The sequence below is a fragment of the Neurospora tetraspora genome, assembly GCF_033439725.1.
Source record: "Neurospora tetraspora strain CBS 560.94 chromosome Unknown B0H65scaffold_4, whole genome shotgun sequence".
Taxonomy (NCBI): Eukaryota; Fungi; Ascomycota; class Sordariomycetes; order Sordariales; family Sordariaceae; genus Neurospora; species Neurospora tetraspora.
In genome coordinates, this window is record NW_026944386.1 from 635561 (window position 1) to 654156 (window position 18596).

An 18596-nucleotide genomic window follows, 5' to 3' on the forward strand; every position below is an offset into this window, starting at 1 on the left:
AACAAGTTCGATATCAAGCATTCAAGACAATGGAGCTCGAGTGAAGCCAATGCCCGCCCGTCGAAAAAAACATCCCGAGTCACAACATCTGAACGACTTCTCATGACAGAAGCCTACCTACGAACCTTTTGAAAGCTTCAACTGTAACCACGAGACCTCTTTCTCACCTTCCTGAGGTGTTTCTAAACCACGCCTTATGCCCTTTATTCGGCAAGGAATGCCTGGTCTCCTTGCAAATATGCTGGTTCAGATTCTGATTATGTCGTTTGGATCGGTACAGGTGCATATCGAAGTGTCTCTATCGCCCATCTCGGGGTCTGAAAGCCCTCATGAAGCAATGAAGATGGTACATAGAGATAGATACGCTCGAAGTATTGGACTGTGAGACATGTTATATCAATTGACGGAATATCGCGAGGAAGTACCATGGGAGCAGAAAGGCAGCAAACGGAGCGTGAAAGGGAAGTGAAAGAACCAGAAGTTGCTGTTTGCTGGTTCAGAAATACTTGACGCAGGGATCTCCTTATTTCGGTGTCAGCGGAGGAAAGGAAAGTGGAAATGTTCATTTTTCTGGCGGTGCTTTGTGTAGAGTAGGTAGAGATCGGCTCCTAGGTAGAAATTCGATAGTCTTCTTTGTTGCGAGTGATTCGGTTAATAATTAATAAGTAATGATGGTGGAAATGGAAGAGTTGTTGACATGGAAAAGGAGGCAGGGACTTTGGCTGAAGTGTCGTTGCCCGAGCCTTGGTTGTTAGGTAGACACCCCTTGAAAGTCTGTGAGCTCGAGACGTCTGGTCAACTTTGTCCAGACGTTTCTACATCCGATTTATATATTTTCTTCGATGACGGGGGCTTGACATTAGTTTAAATATATCAAATTAGATGTTAATGAATTGTTTCTGGCTCATGATTATACATTTTAAGGTACTATTACGGCGTTCAGGACGGGTTGGTATGAGTCTTGTTCGGGGTACCAGGCTAACAAACAAACCTGTATTGAACTGTACACTCAATTGGTGATTATTAACACTGTGGTCAGGATGCAGCTGCAATCAGGAGCTCCTCCCGCCCAAGTGATGCCGTATCTGGTCTCACTGCAATTGGTGCCCTGCTACCCTTCTTTGCGCTGTCACGACGTTCTTCAGTGGGTTGTTCACATCGTTTGTAGGGCACCCACCACCAAAACAGGAGAAGCATCAGCGCGCACTAGCAATCACCACGACAAGGAGGAGCATCACAACAACGACGACGACGACTCCGCATCGGCTTCCACTTCCTGTCCTACACCACAACAACACACAACTCCTCACCAGCAATGCGCCCCAGCGGTGCTCTCAACCCAACAACATGTCCGAGCTAGGAGTAGCAGTAGGACAAAAGATCGAACTGGCCGATGGCTCCGGGAGGACCGCCTTTGTCCGCTATGTCGGCGAGACCGCATTTGCGCCCGGCACCTGGGTCGGCATCGAGCTCGACGAGCCCTCGGGCAAGAATGACGGCAGCGTCCAGGGCGAGCGCTACTTCAACTGCGAGATGGGCTACGGCATGTTCGTGAGGCCGACCACCTTCAATGTCATCGCCCAGCCCCCGCCGCCATCGAAGCCGGCCTCGTCGACCTTCAAGAGGTCCGTCAACACCAGGCCCACGAGCCTTAGCGCGTCTACCACCCGGAGACCCGCCCCTGCAGACACCGGTCTTGCAAAGAGGATGAGCTTGAATGCGCCGAGCCCTAGTCCGGGTCCGCGCCCAAATCGTACCTCGAGCACGAGCGTCTCAAGGGTCAGTACCAGACAAACAGTTGGAGATCACTTACAGCTAACACGGAATTCTTCCAGTCTCCTACGAGGTCACCTACGAAACAGCTCGCCACCGCTTCGTCGAGCGGCGCCCCTTCGCGCAGCGGAACACCATCCACAACCACCAAGCCGGCCGGAGCCACCACTCGAACGCGCCCCTCTCTTAGTACGAGTCGACCGTCCATGGGGCCACCGCCAAACCCAGGTTCGCGAACAACTAGGAAGGTTTCCGTATCCTCTGTCGGTACCAGACCTTCGATAGGCGCCACAAGGACGGTGGGCGGTAGGGCATCCATATCCGCGAGGTCGTCTACAAACCGCCTCCCCGATCCCAGAGAATCGACCGGCTCGGTGTCTTCGATAGGAAAGTCCGGTGTCAAGAGGGGTAGTGCCTCGCCTCGCAGTAGTGATGAAGACCTGTCGACCTCCCCGATGCCCACTAGTCCTGTACATCAGAAGACGGCCGCTCTGGAAAAGCTCACCGCCCCCGGTGCTGGAAATGGTGGCGGAACTTCACCCGGCGCAACGTCGCCGAACCTTAAAGCGAGCACGATTACACCGAGGTCATCCATCACGAACACTGCGACTATGAACAAGGAGATTGAAGACCTCAAGGCGAAACTTAAAGTGTTGGAGAAGAAGCGCATGGAGGATCGTGAGAAGCTCAACAGTCTGGAGAAGGTCAAGGCGGAGCGCGACAAGTTCGAAAGAATCATCCAAACGTTGCAGATCAAGTACCAGCCGCAACAGCAGGAAATCCAGGACCTGAAACGTCAATTGAAGGAAGCGGAGACCAGACTCTACAATGTCGAAGAGATGCAAGCAGAGCATGACACAGCCATGGAGCTTGCCACCCTCGACCGAGAGATGGCCGAGGAGACAGCAGAGGTGCTCAAGGTCGAACTGGACGCCCTCAAGCAGAAGAACGAAGAACTCGAGCTCGAAGTAGAGGTCCTCCGTGAGGAGAACTCGGAGTTTACTACTGGTATGTCACCCGAAGAACGGGCGAGCACTGGCTGGTTGCAGATGGAAAGGAATAATGAGCGTTTGCGCGAGGCCCTGATTCGTCTACGCGATATCACGCAGCAACAGGAGGAGGAGCTGAGAGATCAGATCAAAAGCATGGAGGAGGATCTACGGGAGTTCGAGACCATCAAGGAGCAACACACGACCGCCAAGGAGAAGTTGGCACAGACTGAAGCGATCGTCGAGGACCTCAGAGAGCAGCTTAATAACGCTCTTGGGGCCGAGGAGATCATCGAGTCGCTTACTGAGCAGACCATGAACCAGTCCGAGGAGATCAAGGAGCTTCGGGCCGTCATTGATGACCTTGAGAGTCTAAAGGAGATCAATGACGAGCTGGAGATCAACCATGTTCAGAACGAAAAGGAGATGCAGGAGGAGATCGACTTGAAGGACGCCGTCATCGCCGAGCAGTTCCGCCAGGCCAACCTGCAGAGGGAGAGCTTGGAGGACATGGAGTACACGCTCTCCAGGTTCAGAGAATTGGTTACGAGCTTGCAGAGCGATTTGGAGGACATGCGTGCTTCGCATGCTGTCACTGAGAACGAGTCTGAGCAGCTCAACAGCCGCTCGCGTGCCATGTTGGATCTCAACATGAAGCTACAGATCTCGGCCTCCAAGGCTCAAGTCAAGACTATTGATCTTGAGTTGCGGCGCATGGAGGCCCAGGAGGCTGAGCAACATCTTGAGATTGTCAAGCTGTTCTTGCCTGACACTTACCAGTCTGATCGTGACTCTGTCTTGGCCCTGCTCAGGTTCAAGCGTCTGGCTTTCAAGGCCAACTTGTTGAACGGCTTCATCAAGGAGCGTGTCAATGGCCAACCGCACCCCGGCCACGAAGACGACATCTTTGACGGGTGCGACGCCATTGACAAGCTCACCTGGGTGTCGGCCATGTGCGACCGGTTCGTCAATGCAATCAGCCACTGCTCCTTGGAGCAGTTTGCCAGGTACGAGGGCGCCTTGTACGAGTTGGAGCCTGTTGAGCGTGCTCTTAACGGCTGGATTGATGGTTTGAGGCGTGACGATCTCAAGGAGAAGCAATGTGCGGACGAGCTCAAGCGCACGATTGCTCTCATGACCCATCTTAGCGAGGTCCACATCTCTAATGACCTTGAGAGCTTCGCCGATGATGTTCACATGAGGGCCCTGCTTATGCAGAGTCATCTGGAATCAGCCGCCAACTCATTCAATTCACTCAAGGGCATGGTTCAGCGTGTCATCCCTCCCACCGGCGAAGACGACGAGCTTGCTCAGTACTTCTCCAAGCGTGCCGAAGCTGTTGTCTCCCAGACACGCAGCGCAAAGGTTATTGCCGGCAAGACCGTCCGCGCGCTTGAGGACCTCAAGACACGTTCCCTCTCCCTCACCCCGGATACCCTCGAAGCCTTCGAGCAATCCGAAGCTGCCACGCGCGACCTTGCCAACATGGCTCGCCAGATCGGCCTCGATTTACACGCTTTCCTCCACGAAGAAGGCCGCACTGAGCCCTACAACTACATGGAAGTGCAATCCTGCATTCAGCGCTCCGCGCAAGCCTCTTCCCCCACCGCCTCCTCTCCGGAGTCTGACCTCTTCAACACCTACCTCTCCCACCTGCGCAATACCACCTCCAACATCTCCGACCTCGCCTCCCTGGCCTCCGACCTTGCCCAAACGCTGGAATTCGACCGCACCCCTGCGCCCTGGATTCTGCGCTCCGCCGAGCTCAAGGCTGCCAAGACCGTTGCTCCCGACATCGACGACGAACTCCGTCGCTTGCGGGACGACATCGCCGAAGCGCGCCGCTCCATCGCCGTGCGCGAGGAGATGCTCTCTACAGCGCAAGTCAAGATCGAGACGCTCGAATCCCGCATGCGCGATGCCAACGCCAAGGCCGCGCGCATCGTCGATCTCGAAGCGGACTTGCAAGCCGCCAAGAAGGAGGCTCAACAACTGCAAGAGGACATGGAGAAGCAAGATCGCGAGCTCAAAGCTTTGGAGAGCGACAGAGACAAGTGGAAGAAGATTGCTTCCGAGTCGCGCGTCGTCGTGGCCGATGGCTCCGGCGTTGGCGTTGACAACAAGGCCAGCGCTGAGCGGGCCGTGGCTACCGCGCGCGAGATGGACGCGCTCAAGAAAGAAATCGAAGCACTCCAAGCCGCTGTCCGGTACTTGCGCGAGGACTCACGCAGGGCGAGACTCAAGGAGCAGGGCGACTACGAATGGCTTGCCGAGCCGCTGGTCAAGAAGAAGCCACCGGTGCAGGAACAGCGGAAGCAGCTCGTCAAGAAGGAAGGAAAAGCCGTGCTTGGGGAGTTGGTCAAGCTCGTCAGCAGTGCCAAGGTGTTTGATCTGGGTAGTCTGCCGGAGAAGGCGGAGGATAGACTCAAGTGGAGGCCGGCGAAGACGACGCCGGGATGGTGGGTGGCGAAGCAGATGGAGGATTGGGAGGCGTTGAAGGAGTGGGAGGGGAGCGTTAAGGGACGAGTTAGGGAGTTGGGTGGTGCACCGGGAAGCAAGAAGGCGGAGAGGGAGGAGGAGGCGAAGAGGATGGTGAGGAGGACGGCGGCTGCGAAACTGCAGATTAGGTTGCCGGGGATGGAGGGGAAGGTTGGGCATGGTGGTGGGAGACGGGTGCAGATTGTGGGGAGTAGGGAGTGGGAGAGTTTGCAGGGGAGGTTGGCTGCTGTTGTTTGAGATGGGATAAGGGACAAGTGAGCAAGCGAGCGAGCTGTGATGATGAATATGCTTAGTACTACATTGTTTATGAACGAAGTTAACGTTGTCATGATGGTCAAGTTATCAGTATCAGAAAGGAAAAGTTGGCGTGGGAAGTGTCGTACATAGATAATGGGTGTATTATGGATCTGGAACGATTGAAAACAATTATTTTACCACCTCACGAGATCTTTACACAAGTTTGCATTGCTGTTGACTATTCATGCCGAGTTGTTGAACAAAATATACAAAAGGGGCAGGTGAAGAGTTCTCACCTTGAAAGTTAGCAGAAGTGGAAAGCTCACCGTCGTTCACCGAAAGGCGAGCTTTGGTGCACGGACCATAATGCTTTCAATGCTAGCGCGGTTGACCATTGGCGGCGCGTCTTTGGCGAACCTGCCCGCTGTGGAATTTTGAAGCTTCTGGAGCTTCTCAAACCTCCCACCTGCTGTTATCGCATTGCACCAGAAACATACCTAAACACTAACACTTTCTGCGGCTCACTTCGACAACATTCGTGCCGTCACTTTCTCCAAACCAAAACTTCCTTCCCAACCTCGACGACTAGCCCAGATCTTTGCTCGACAATACCGAATACCGCCACCGATTACTACGCGACAGCTTCGATTACCTCTTCCGAACCGAACTACAAAAGAAACCGAACGAGCGCAGACATGGTGCAAATCAGCGAGGTCAAGGGCAACAGCCGCGACAATCGCACGGCCGCCCACACCCACATCAAGGGCCTCGGCCTCAACTCCCAGGGGATCGCAGAGAAGCAGGCGTCGGGCTTCGTCGGCCAGACCACGGCGCGTGAAGCATGCGGTGTTGTCGTCGACCTCATCAAGGCACACAAGATGGCCGGTAGGGGAGTCCTGCTAGCGGGCGGCCCCGGCACAGGCAAGACGGCGCTCGCGCTCGCCATCAGCCAGGAACTCGGCACCAAGATCCCCTTCTGCCCCATCACCGGCAGCGAAATCTACTCGACCGAAGTCAAGAAGACCGAGGTGCTCATGGAGAACTTCCGGCGCGCCATCGGGCTCAAGGTGCGCGAGACCAAGGAGGTGTACGAGGGCGAGGTGACCGAGTTGACGCCCGAGGAGGCCGAGAACCCGCTCGGCGGCTACGGCAAGACCATCACCACGCTCCTGATCGGGCTCAAGAGCGCCAAGGGCCAGAAGAAGCTGCGCCTCGACCCCAGCATCTACGAGGCCATCCAGAAGGAGAGGGTCACGGTCGGCGACGTCATCTACATCGAGGCCAACACGGGCGCCTGCAAGCGCGTCGGCCGCTCCGACGCCTACGCCACCGAGTTCGATCTCGAGGCCGAGGAGTACGTGCCCATTCCCAAGGGCGAGGTGCACAAGAAGAAGGAGATTGTGCAGGATGTGTCGCTGCACGACCTCGATGTGGCCAACGCCCGCCCCCAGGGTGGCCAGGACATCATGTCCATGATGGGCCAGCTGATGAAGCCCAAGATGACCGAGATCACCGACAAGCTGCGCTCCGAGATCAACAAGGTGGTCAGCAAGTACATTGACCAGGGTGTTGCCGAGCTGGTCCCTGGCGTGCTGTTTATTGACGAGGTATGTTTGCTCTCCCTGGCGGTGGGCGCGGGCTGAAACAATCACCATTTGATTCGATGGGCTAACAAAGAGCTGCTTGACAGGCCCACATGCTGGATGTTGAGTGCTTTACCTACCTGAACAAAGCGCTGGAGTCGCCCATCTCCCCCATTGTCGTGCTAGCCTCGAACCGGGGCATGACGGGCATCCGCGGCGCAGAGGATCTCGTTGCCGCCCACGGCATCCCCCCCGACTTCCTCAGCCGCCTGCTCATCATCCCCACCACCGCCTATGACCCCGAGGAGATCAAGAGGATCGTCAAGATCCGGTCGACAACCGAGGGCGTCAAGATCACAGAGGCCGCCATCGACAAGATTGCGGAGCACGGTGTGCGCATCTCGCTCAGATACTGCCTCCAGCTATTGACTCCTGCAAGGTACGTGTCTTCTTTTTCGTGTTTGTTCTGGGGGTGAAACAAATCCAATGTCACAACATATAACTGACCCTGCACACACAACAGCATTCTGGCCAAGGTCAATGGCCGCAACGAGATCGACGTCCAGGATGTCGCCGAGTGCGAGGATCTCTTCCTCGACGCCCGCCGCAGCGCCGCCCTACTAAGCAGCGAGCAGGGTCAGAACTTTATTTGTTGATCAGTTGTTGTTGTTTTTTTTCCACGGTCCGTAACGTCACTCGTCATATCTCAACTGATTATTAAACAGGAAATTGATAGATGAGCACAACAGGGAGCCAGGGGTGATTGTTTTAAACAGGTCGGCTGGGTTTAAAAAAGAGATCTTTTTTTCTGCGTTTAATGGACTACTGGAGTTGGCGCTGCGTTTTTTTTTTGTTTTTCTTGTATCTGTTCATTTTTCCGTTTTTTTTTTTCATGTTTCATGTTTCATGATAAGTCCTAATGTCATCAGGAAAGATCGGGGCGAAGGGGGGGGGGGGGGGGGGGTTCTTCGTTTGCGGGTGTTTCATTTATTTGACCGGTTCTTGACACGGGCACCACCAATCTCCGTTACATACCCAAGTTTTGAAAATACTGGGAGAAGGCAGATGGGAAAATAGGAAAACCAAACCATACCATCCTTCAATCTTTTTTTTTTCGTTCCTCCTCCTCACTCATTTCCATCAATTTCACGGTTCGGCATTATGGATGGGTGGATGGTTATGGATGGATGGGGAAACATCACTCATCCATCCACAATCGACAAGGGAGAAGAAGAAGAAGAAGAAGAAGAGGCACAGCACGGCACACCTCCCAACAACAATGCAAATTGACAAAAGGCAAGCAAGGGAATGCGGAATGCGGGAAGCAAGTGGGAATGCTAGACCAAATTCGGCGCGGACCATGGTCTTTGTCTCCCAGCAGCCCAGCCCAGCCTGCTTCAGCATTCCAGTTGCCGAGCGCGGTTGGCCCGCATTCCTTTGATGGTTTTTGATGGCACAAGGCAACGGCCATAACAGTTGGCATTGTTAACTTGTGTTCTTGGGAGGGGAGGCTGGCGGGCGCCTGAATGGATTTGCTGGATTTGCTGGATTTGCTGGATTCTGCTGGATTCTGCTGCCCATGACTGGCCTATTGTACCGCTCAATTGTCTTGATGCAAAACTGGGCACTGGGTTTGGTGTATGTGATGCGTGTGTGTCTTCTTCCCTGCTACACTTCCACTTTTCTCACTCGTCATTTGGGGTTCTGACTGACCGCGAACGGAATGGTTTTTTTTGCAGTGTGGTTGCAAACGCTGGACAAAGAATTTCATATGTTGCGGTGGACTGCGGACCTGCACCACTCAACCTTTGGGTCGCTCGGTACATTCCCGAGACACTCCCAACATCCACAACTCACGGTGTCCCTGGTTACCTATCTCGCCCATTTCCGTTCCGTTTCGATCGCTTACCTCCGCACTCCGCACTCCGGTTTCTGCCCTCCCCCTTGTCCTCCGAATTCGCCTCCGGTATGGCACTGGTACTGCTGGCCCCTCCCATCTCCCATCTCCCACCCCCATTTCCAATCCCAAGATGACGCCGGTTTGGTCAACACACATTGATAAGGTACAATATGATTTTTCAGTTTGTACATTTTGGTTGAGAGAAGGACATGGAGGGATATGGCCATGGCACCATTCGCATAGCAAGGGATCATTGTTTTCCAACCCGGCGATACGGTGATAGCGTGTCTAGATGGAGTGGAGGGGGTGGCTTGTTATCCAAGACTGCCTTACACTACTATATCGCAACAAAGGAGTTGACGGAACAATCCAAACAAGAACCATGATCATCTTCCCATCTTCCCTGCCCTTACCTTCCTCCGTTGGTGGTGTCCTCCCGGTCTCCCACCTCCATTCATTCATTATACTTTCTTCCCCTTCTGTGCCCCTCGCCTTGCCTTGTTCCGGATTCGCAAATTCGTGACCGTCCAACAATAAGGTCGACAGCAACAAGTACGATTCTTCACATACCACATACCACACATACCACGTTCTCGGGTTGACCTTTATCCCTTGTCTCTTGTCTCTCCCTTCCCCATTGTTATTCCCCCCCCCCCCCCCCCCTTTGCCATTATTCTTCCATCTACTTGTTCCGTAAAGCTTCCAAGTTGTTTTGTCCTACCCTTTACCCATCCATTATCCCTCCTCTTCTTCTCCCGCCCGTCGTCCGTCGGGAAGACATCTTGAGGACCAACGTCCAGAGCGGAGCGGGAAGTGTAGTCGACTGGGTTACCATACCCATTCAACCCGTCGACTGTCGTCAGCATTTTTGTTCTCCCCCATCGTCGTTTGTGAGCAACGGGTTGTACAGCACAGACTTGCAGGCGGGCTGTTTCCTTCTTGTTCGCCCGTCTCCTCGCCTACCGACAGCCCGCGTCTCTGTCTCCGTTGGTTCTGACGCCGTTGGAACCGTCCGTTGGGAACTTGTTGGGGACTCCACATTTGGGACGGGTACTCGCCCCCATTTCGTTTTTTCTTCCACATCTTTTCCCGAAGAGAGGGAATAGAGAAGCGAGAAGTGACAACCAGAGAAACAAGGGAAGAGAAGACAAGACAGGTGACGGGAAACACACATACAGGGAACAGATAATAAAACAAAAGGGGGATTGGATTGGACTGGAAAACAAGCGAGACATCCATTCTATCGACAACAGGAGGCAACCAACAGATAAAAGACAGAAAAGGGGGACACAAGTAACGACTCCCCGCAACCCCGGGCAGGCTGGGTGAAGAAAAATGACAGACGTCGGTCTTGGACTCGTCACTTCTTCTACTACTCATACGTCCCATACGTCTCATACGCATCAGACCAAGATCCAGAGCCAGAATCAGAGCCAGAACAATTGGCAACAAAAGAGCCAACAACACAATCAACACTCGCTTAGAAACAACACTCGTCGATCTACATCATCACCTTTATCCACTTCCACTTCGACCTCAGCAACGACAACGACGCCTACCACCACAAAAGGACGAATCACTCGCTCTGCAGCCGCTGCAGCTGCTGCCGCCGCCGCTGCTGCTGCTAAGGCAGCTGAGGAGAGACAAAGAAAAGAAGAACGCGGGCAAGGAGATGACTTCGACAATAACCACCACTGGTCTCACCAGTACTGCGGCGTCCTCGAACTCTTCAAGTAGTCGGCACTCGTCAAATACCACAACGCCCACCTCCCCGGTGCATCATCACCAACCTCACACCCAACACGGTTCCCATTCACATTCACAATACCAACACCAGCAGCAGCAACAGCAGCAGCATCAGCAGCAGCAACAATATAACACCCGCTCTCACCCAACCTCCCATTCATCTCATCCTACTTCCCATCCCACATCTACCTCATACACAGACTCCTCACTAGTTGTTCAGCACCCTTCCTCCAGCGATGCCCAACAACAAAACCAGCCTCAAGATCGATTAAGAGGCCCCCTAACTCGCAAACGAGCAGCAGCAAGTCTCATAACAACCGACCTATCCTCATCACAAAAACAGCGATTGAGCATAGACTTGGGGGCTACCTCTGCTGCCGGAGTTGGGAAGTCCACTGCCACTGCTCGTCACAGTTCCGGTACGGAAGCAGCGCCGGCATCTTCACCTGGTAGCAGGAAGGAGACCACGAGTCCCAATACTGCCTCCGGGACGGGAGCTACGGAGCTGGATAACATATCGGTAGGATCTGGGGGAGGGTCGTCGTTGGGGCAGGGTGGAGGTGCTGGAAGTGGTCAGGGTGGGCATGCTGGAGGTCCGCTGCCGCAACAGAGGGATTTAATCTGTTTGTGCACGCCTGCGCCCAAAGTTCCTAGGCCTAGGAATGGTGAGTTGATGTCTTCTTCTTCTTCTTGTCTTTTTGTTTCCCCTTTTTGGTGTACAATGAGCCTTGGTTTGGTGAGTTGGGCTGTGGAAGTGGATTTTGGTCAGAGTTTGTTGGTTCCTGCCCTTCATTGTTTGACAGTTGAAGCTTGTTACACCCCCCTTTCCTTCTACATCTGATCCGTTACTACACTTACCCTTGGTTCATCATCTTCCACTGTTCTCCCCGTCCTTTCTTTACGGTTTGGATCAAAGAAACGGCCGTATCCCTAGGTAGACAGAACACGGAACCCTACAAAACCACCCTCCTCTCCTCCCCCCCCATCCCCCCTCCATTGCTTTTAGCCACCACCCTACTAACCCCCCTCCTCCTCTTAGCATTCATCCTCTACCGCCAACACCACCAAGCCCGCGTAGTCGCCGAAAACCCCGGCCTCGCCAACCCGGAAATCTCCAAGATCATCGGCGAGAAGTGGCGGGCCGAGTCCGACTTGCACAAGGAGGAGTGGAAGCAGCTGGCCGAGGAAGAAAAGTTGCATCATCAGCGGAAATACCCCGAGTACAAGTACCAGCCTAGAAGGGGAAACAAAAATAGTGTCGCTGGGGGGATAGGGATAGGGAGTAATAGGACTAGTCCTACTACTCCTGGTGGCAGTGGTCCTGGTGGGATTGGGATCGGTGCAGGTGCGGGAGGGACAGGGACAGGGACAGGGACAGGGACAGAACAACATCCGGGTAGGTGCCCGAACTGTGGGGGACGGTATATCGCTACGCCTAGGACGCCTTCGACGCCGTTTGCGGCGGCAGCGGCGGGGATGGGGATGGGAGGGAGTGGAAGTGCGAAGAGTGTGGCGGGAGAGGTGCACGCCCGTGGTGGTGGTCACGGACACGGACAGTCGGCGTTTAACATGAGCAGCAGCTCGGGGATGGATACGCCGAGGGGGGGCATGGAGCATCATGCCTCGTCGTCGTCCTCTCGTGGGCAGCAGCAGCACTATGGACAGCAACAGGGAGGAGGATACAGAGACCATCGAGCGTCTGTATCCTCTCAGCAGAGCGGATATCAAGCGTACCCCAGCCGGGATTACCACCACAGCCAGACGTACCCTTACCCGACGCCCTCGCATCATCAGCAATATCCTGCTCATCCGCTTTATGATATGCCGCAGGAGTACGATGTTTCTACACCTACTGGCACCGGCTCCAAGCGAAGAAGGTATGATTCGACATCGATGCCTTACCGGCCTGAGCGTGAATATGCTCTTCCGTCGCCGACTACTCCTTACGGAAGTGGCAGTCGTCATCCCAGTGTAGGTGGTCAGTACGCCGTCCGCCCACCTTTTCATTACCATCAACAGAATCCGATGTCTCCGACACCGTTAGGACACAGTCATAGACATGGTCATGGACAAGTCCCATTGCATCATCACTACCCGCCTCCTCCGCCTCCTACTCCCTCTGGAGCCATTGGCGGTGGCGGCGGCGGCGGCGGTACAGGAAGTCTCCCACCAACACCAGGCTTCGCCCCCGCACCAGCTGGGCCACCGACTTCCACCGCTGCACTTTCCGGCCCTGCTTCGCTCGCGCTTTCAGGACGCGGACGGAGTCCTCTCTCAAATACCATGGCCCCGCCTCCTCGGCCTCCTACACTTTCTGTTCCTGGCTCGAGCGGTAGCTACCATCATGGTCAACAACACCAGGGGTCCGGTCCCCGCTCCGGTCTCAGTCCGGTACGAATGAGGGGTGATGATTCGGTCTTCGACCCATCTCTTCGTCTTCCGCCTTTACAGACGCACCTGGCTCATTTGCCGCCTAATGCTCCTGAATCCGGGTCTTCGTCTTCTGGAGCTGGTGCCGGTGCTGGTATCCTTTCCGCTGGCGGTGGCGGTGGCATAGGATTGGGGATAACCTACCCCGGTGACCCTCGCGATCCTAGATCTGCATCTTCTTCTTCGTCCCCGTACCCGCGGTTGACGGGACCGGGTACAGCAAGGAACACGCCCACTGCTGGTTCGTTTCCTGCAAGTTATCATCAGGGAGCTCACCCTCACCCTCATCCACCACCGCAACCACCCACCTCCGTTCATCCCTCATGGGCAACACTGCACAACCATGGCCAAAGAGAACAGCAGCAGATTCCGCGGAGTGAACCATCTCCGGCTGCAACAGCAAAGGACAACATTAGGGAACGTAGTATCACTACCACCCTCCCACATCACCATTCCTCCCAAGCTCCAGACACCACCACCACCAACGCCAAAAGACAGCTCGCCCTCCTAGAAGCCCAACAGCGCCAGCAATCAGTAGAAGCGATGGTTATGAGCATCGACTACGTTCGCAAGGCGTCTGTGCTTCGGCGGATCGGGCGGGAACTGCCTGCTTACGGTGCCGTAGCTGATAACATCGATAACATGTTAGAGGCCGGGGATGATTCAGCGCAGGAGCAGGCGCAGATAGTGACGACGAGAGGGCCAATCATTGCGGTTGAAGGACCGAATAAGGAGTTGTTGCGGGTTGTTGGAAAAGCGGTGGAGAGGGCGTTGGTGGCGTTGGGGGATTGTGAGGTTCGAGCTTGGGTTGGGGAGGGGGATGTTTGGGATGGGGAAGGGGGATGTTTGGAGAGGGAGGGGAAGAAGGATACCTCTAGTGAGAAAGAGAAAGGAAAGAAGGGTGGTGGTGAGGATGTTGAAATGGGCGACGACACTGTCATCGTACGCGGTTCATCGCCCAAATCCAACAACAACAACGAACAAGACCGCTCCTCTTCCCACTCCCCAAGTGGAATCCTCACCACCTCCCCTCCTCTCCCTTCCACAACAAACAAAAACCCCTTCCCCCGCTACCTCGACCTCATGCTCTCCTGGCACCACAAAGCCTCGGAACTGACCAAATTCGTTACAACCCCTTATTTCTCTCCCTCTCCCTCCTCCTTCCCTTCCCGCTCTTCATCCCCATTACCACCACCACCCTCCTCCCGACACCCCTCCAGACACTCCTCCTCCAGACACCCCTCCCGAGACTCACCCTCAATCTCTTCTGACCACCAAAAACTCCCCAAACTCCCCATCGCCCTCCTCCCCCTCGGCTACTCCCTCACCTACTCGGACCGCTTCGCCTGCACCATCCCCATCGCCGACGCCTACGCTCCCGTGGACCACTGGCAATGGATGGCGACCCTTTGGCGAGGGATCGTAGGGCCTGATTTGACGGTGTATGTGAAGCACGTGACCGAAGAAGAAATGATGGAGGGGGAATGGGCCCCGGTTGGAGTGGAAGTGAAGGGGGAGAGGTTGATTGTGGTTAGGGTTGTTGTTCCTCCGTCTGGAGGACATGGTGGACAGATGGAGGAGGCAGTAGTGGAGTTGGAGTTGGGTGGTGAGGCGGAGAAACAGTTGGCTTATGAGGTTGGGGAGTGGGTTAGGGCTGGACCGTTTGGGGTGCAGGGACGAGGAGGGGTGGCGAGGGGGGAGAGGGAGAGGGAGCCGCCTGCGCTGCAGGTTGGGTATGAATATGGAAGGGCACAGGGGCATGGATATGGTGATGGGGGTTGGTGATGAGGGTGGAGGTGAGAAAAAAAACGAAGGGGAAAGTGAAAAGGTTTGGATAGCTAGAGGTATGGATAGCTAGAGGTATGGATGGCGAGGTTGTGCAAGTGGGTTGCGAAGGTGTTGGGTACATAGGAAGACGGACTTGATACACTTTTGGTTGGCAACCGCCTTTGAACTGGGAAATTAAGTAAATTAAAGAAAGGCCAGTCTCTTGGGACCTTCAACCTACGCGACATTTTTTTGTCACGGCTTTTGTCGTCGAGTGTCCTGAGAGTGTCTTGCGTGTGGAATGCGCCAACCCCACCACCTAACAACCTGAATTGCTCGCCAGGCGCGTGCGCAGAGCACTGTTAGTGATGACAAGTTTCTTCGTATCTAACAGATCTAGCGCCGTTTGCCGGCCAAACCTGTTAGTGTAACATGCGCTGCATAACAGGTCGCACTCGAATGTTGGTTCGCCTAGGGCGTGCCACTAACCTCGCGACCCCTCACCTGCACTTCCCTCAAACACGACGATGAGATCGAAAGCAAACTTTAAAAGTCTGAGCTCAACCATCCAACGGGAGGCCAGTCAAGATTGTTCGGTACCAACATGAATGTCGTTGGTTGTTGGATCCTTGGCAACAAAGAAAGGCACCGGCCCAAGATACACCCGCGCGAACATAAAAAGCTTGATCAGCACCTCCCAATGAACACATCCGACCCATCTCATGATTCTCATCAACCATGAATTCCTCACTCTCAACCCTCACTCCGGCCCCCGGCTCGGCAGAAAGCGTCCTCTCCCAACAACCCAAACCAAAAAAGAACCTCATAATCGACACCGACCTCTTCAGCGACGTCGAGTAGGTTTCCATCTCCCTCCCCTTCCTCCGTCCACACCCATTCCCCCCCGCTCCCGTCCCCAACTCCCACTTGGGACTAACAAGCAAACCAAACATCAGCGACGCCGGCGCCCTCCTCTTGGCATCCACCTCCCCGCACATCAACCTCCTCGGCGTGCTCATCAACAAACCCTCCACCTACTCCGTCCTCGCCGCCTCCGCCATCGTGTCTTACTACACCACCCATTCCCATTCCCATTCTCAAAATTCTCAAAATAAGGCCAAGGCCATCCCCATCCCCATCGGCGTGTTCCGCCACCCTACTGATGACGGCTCTGTAATACCCCTTCCTAACACCACATTTCTCGACGTGGTGTCCTGGCACCTAGGCGAGTTTGCTTCCAAAATCGCCTACCAGTTCGGTTCTGCTTCTTCCCCCTATCAAGTTAAAGGAGAGGGAGCAAACATACCGTGGGAACGTCACGCCGAATCCGCCTGGCCCGCCGTCTCGCTTTACCGCAAGCTTCTTGGTCAAGCAGACCCTCAAAGCGTAACCATCGCCTCGATAGGCTTTCTCGATAACCTGTCTCTTCTCCTCGACTCCTCCCCCGACTCCTTTTCTCCCTTGACCGGGCGCCAGTTGATTTCGCAAAAGGTGGCGGAGCTGGTGGTCATGGGCGGTCGGTACCCAGAGGGAAAAAGCTGGAACTTCTTTGGTTCTGACCCTGACTCAGCTCATCACAATGGCGGACAAGGGCTAGGGTTAGGGCTGAAGGGCACGGCGAATGTTATTAATAATTGGCCTACACCCCAAAGAGATGGGTGGAAAGGAAAGGTGGTGTACGTCGGCGATGAAGTGGGACGGAACGTCTTGACGGGCGGGGAGTTGGTGAAGAAGATGGGGCCGAAGGGGGATCCGGTCGGGCGAGCGTATGGGTATTATGCTTATGGAGAGGCCAGACCGAGTTGGGATCCGGTGGCGGTGTTGTATGCCATTGGTGGATTGGGGGAGCAGCTGTTCAAGTATGATGAGCGGTACGGGTATGGGCGGAATTGGGTGGATGAGAGGGACGGGTCGAACAAGTGGGTTTGGGATGAGGAGACCAAGAATCAGTTTGTGCTGGCGTTGAAGGCGGATAACGAGACGGTGGCGAAGGAGATTGATCGGTTGTTTCTCGAGGGAGCATTGAGCGTGGCCGTGGAGAGGGCTGGCCCGATGGGCGAGCAGACAGGTCCAAAGTTTTGAGGCAAACCACAGATCACTCGGTCGAACATGGTGCTTTCCCAGTTCTCCCCTTCCGATTGTACCTTCCACTTGGGTCTGGCCAAGATCATTGCAACTCACAGCCTCTGATTCAGTTCCATGCACTTGCACTTTCTTGGGCCAGGAAAGAGCGAGTGCCTGCTTGGTTGCAATCATGCAGTGATAGAAACCTGCTCAAAATCACCCACGGAAGGTACGTCTGTCCCAGAGCTTATCGCTTCATGCCGAAAGCCGGGTGCCTGGTTCATCTGCCTGCTCTGTCGAGGTGAGTCCTTCGTACCTACCACTAGTGATGATGATCCTGCTGTCACAACTTACAAGTTCAACCGCGAGATGCCGATCGATCAGCTTCAACTCAGTTCGACTGGAAGGAGCTCGACATGATTCCGCCAGGCTGCCCCTGGTGAAGACTCAGAACGGCGACGAGGCATCATGCAAGTGATAATGGTGGACATTGGAGGAAGGTGCATTCCAGCCGAGTTGTGCTCAGTTCGGTCTCTCTTGTCTGCTCCTATGTATCTTCCACCATATTTCCGGTGCCTTATTCCTCTTCTTGTCTTCTTTTTGTCTTGTTCTTCAGCTCTGCCGTCTTTGCATTGATCGCTCCAACGCATATTGCTCTCTACATCAGCGTTGAAAGGGAAGAACACAAATCGAGACAAGTTAAAGTGGCTTCGTTTTCCTCACAACTAACTATTTGGGGAAGAAAAAAACGTCACCCGCTAGGTAGTCGAAAACTGAACCCACGGTCATTCATTCTAGCATCATACCATGATGATTTACACTGAGTGGTGTCTATTCAGTTCTCCATGAAGCAAAGTTCCCCCCAGTAGTAGTCGAATAGGTAGGTAACTTGCAATATACAAGCGCGTGCAAATGAATTTTTACACGCACACACACACACACACGCACACACACACACACACACACACACAATAAAAAGGGTGAAACAAGGAGGAGAAAGAAGAATGGAAAAGGGGCGAACCAAGCCACTAACCAAGGCACTACGCAATGAACACTGCCCTGGGGTCCTGAGAACTGGAACACTAACCGGTCGGTCGGTCGGTCATCTAACGCCAAGCGTTGAAAAGGAAAGGGAAGACAGTAGTGACGGTCTTCCCTCTTTTTCTCCTTTTTTTTCTCTCTCTTTCTCCGTTTTTTTTTATCTCAACGGAGAGAAAGGACATGGATGCTTGTCGCTTGACCGTCCCAATGATGTAGGGTACGTACTACAAGTACGGTGAGGAAGAGGCGGGTACGTTGTTATGTACCTGCAAGTATGAACGGCCGAAAGACTACATACACCACAAGACTAGATATATAGAAGCGCAACCTAATTCGACCACAACAAAAGGGACAAACGAGAAGCGCGACGTTACGGGAAGGGGAGCGGGAAGAAGAAGGCGTGGAGTCTAGGTACTGCCTAGGTTGTGACAACGGCGGGCGTGCACTAGTAGTACTGTGTAGAATCAGGAGAAAGAAGCAGGAAACTGAAAGCTGTCACGGTGTGAAGCACATGCGATCAAGTACTCCTTAAGTTCTGATTCCGCGAAGCCGCGTTTTTTGAGGTGT

At 54.3% G+C, this 18596-nt stretch overlaps 4 protein-coding genes across 4 annotated transcripts; all 4 read left to right on the plus strand.

The window, feature by feature from the left end:
• The first annotated feature begins 1174 nt into the window (after nt 1–1174).
• On the plus strand, nt 1175–5707 carry B0H65DRAFT_523894 (dynein associated protein-domain-containing protein). The gene is made up of 2 exons (XM_062828806.1): nt 1175–1779; nt 1836–5707. Exons 1-2 carry the CDS (start codon nt 1348–1350, stop codon nt 5496–5498), a joined length of 4095 nt encoding a protein of 1364 aa, XP_062681312.1. The 5' UTR covers nt 1175–1347; the 3' UTR covers nt 5499–5707.
• Nucleotides 5708–5936: 229 nt separating this feature from the next.
• On the plus strand, nt 5937–8021 carry B0H65DRAFT_539178 (putative RUVB-like protein). The gene is made up of 3 exons (XM_062829112.1): nt 5937–7105; nt 7189–7520; nt 7605–8021. Exons 1-3 carry the CDS (start codon nt 6194–6196, stop codon nt 7735–7737), a joined length of 1377 nt encoding a protein of 458 aa, XP_062681313.1. The 5' UTR covers nt 5937–6193; the 3' UTR covers nt 7738–8021.
• A 2085-nt stretch (nt 8022–10106) lies between these two features.
• B0H65DRAFT_588463 (uncharacterized protein) lies at nt 10107–15229 on the plus strand. Its single transcript, XM_062831005.1, has 3 exons — nt 10107–10714; nt 11142–11392; nt 11767–15229. Exons 1-3 carry the CDS (start codon nt 10317–10319, stop codon nt 14940–14942), a joined length of 3825 nt encoding a protein of 1274 aa, XP_062681314.1. The 5' UTR covers nt 10107–10316; the 3' UTR covers nt 14943–15229.
• A 183-nt stretch (nt 15230–15412) lies between these two features.
• B0H65DRAFT_183189 (Inosine/uridine-preferring nucleoside hydrolase domain-containing protein) lies at nt 15413–17190 on the plus strand. Its single transcript, XM_062821533.1, has 2 exons — nt 15413–15781; nt 15881–17190. The coding sequence occupies exons 1-2, from the start codon at nt 15663–15665 to the stop codon at nt 17004–17006; spliced, it is 1245 nt and encodes a 414-aa protein (XP_062681315.1). The 5' UTR covers nt 15413–15662; the 3' UTR covers nt 17007–17190.
• The last annotated feature ends 1406 nt before the right edge of the window (nt 17191–18596 follow it).

Coding starts and splice junctions, on each gene's coding strand:
- B0H65DRAFT_523894 (XM_062828806.1), top strand. CDS start 1,348: ATGTCCGAGCTAGGAGTAGCAGTAGGACAAAAGATCGAACTGGCCGAT. Junction 1,780..1,835: donor CGAGCACGAGCGTCTCAAGG/GTCAGTACCAGA, acceptor GAATTCTTCCAG/TCTCCTACGAGGTCACCTAC.
- B0H65DRAFT_539178 (XM_062829112.1), top strand. CDS start 6,194: ATGGTGCAAATCAGCGAGGTCAAGGGCAACAGCCGCGACAATCGCACG. Junction 7,106..7,188: donor GCGTGCTGTTTATTGACGAG/GTATGTTTGCTC, acceptor GCTGCTTGACAG/GCCCACATGCTGGATGTTGA. Junction 7,521..7,604: donor CAGCTATTGACTCCTGCAAG/GTACGTGTCTTC, acceptor CACACACAACAG/CATTCTGGCCAAGGTCAATG.
- B0H65DRAFT_588463 (XM_062831005.1), top strand. CDS start 10,317: ATGACAGACGTCGGTCTTGGACTCGTCACTTCTTCTACTACTCATACG. Junction 10,715..11,141: donor GGCGTCCTCGAACTCTTCAA/GTAGTCGGCACT, acceptor TGCTCGTCACAG/TTCCGGTACGGAAGCAGCGC. Junction 11,393..11,766: donor AGTTCCTAGGCCTAGGAATG/GTGAGTTGATGT, acceptor TCCTCCTCTTAG/CATTCATCCTCTACCGCCAA.
- B0H65DRAFT_183189 (XM_062821533.1), top strand. CDS start 15,663: ATGAATTCCTCACTCTCAACCCTCACTCCGGCCCCCGGCTCGGCAGAA. Junction 15,782..15,880: donor GACCTCTTCAGCGACGTCGA/GTAGGTTTCCAT, acceptor ACCAAACATCAG/CGACGCCGGCGCCCTCCTCT.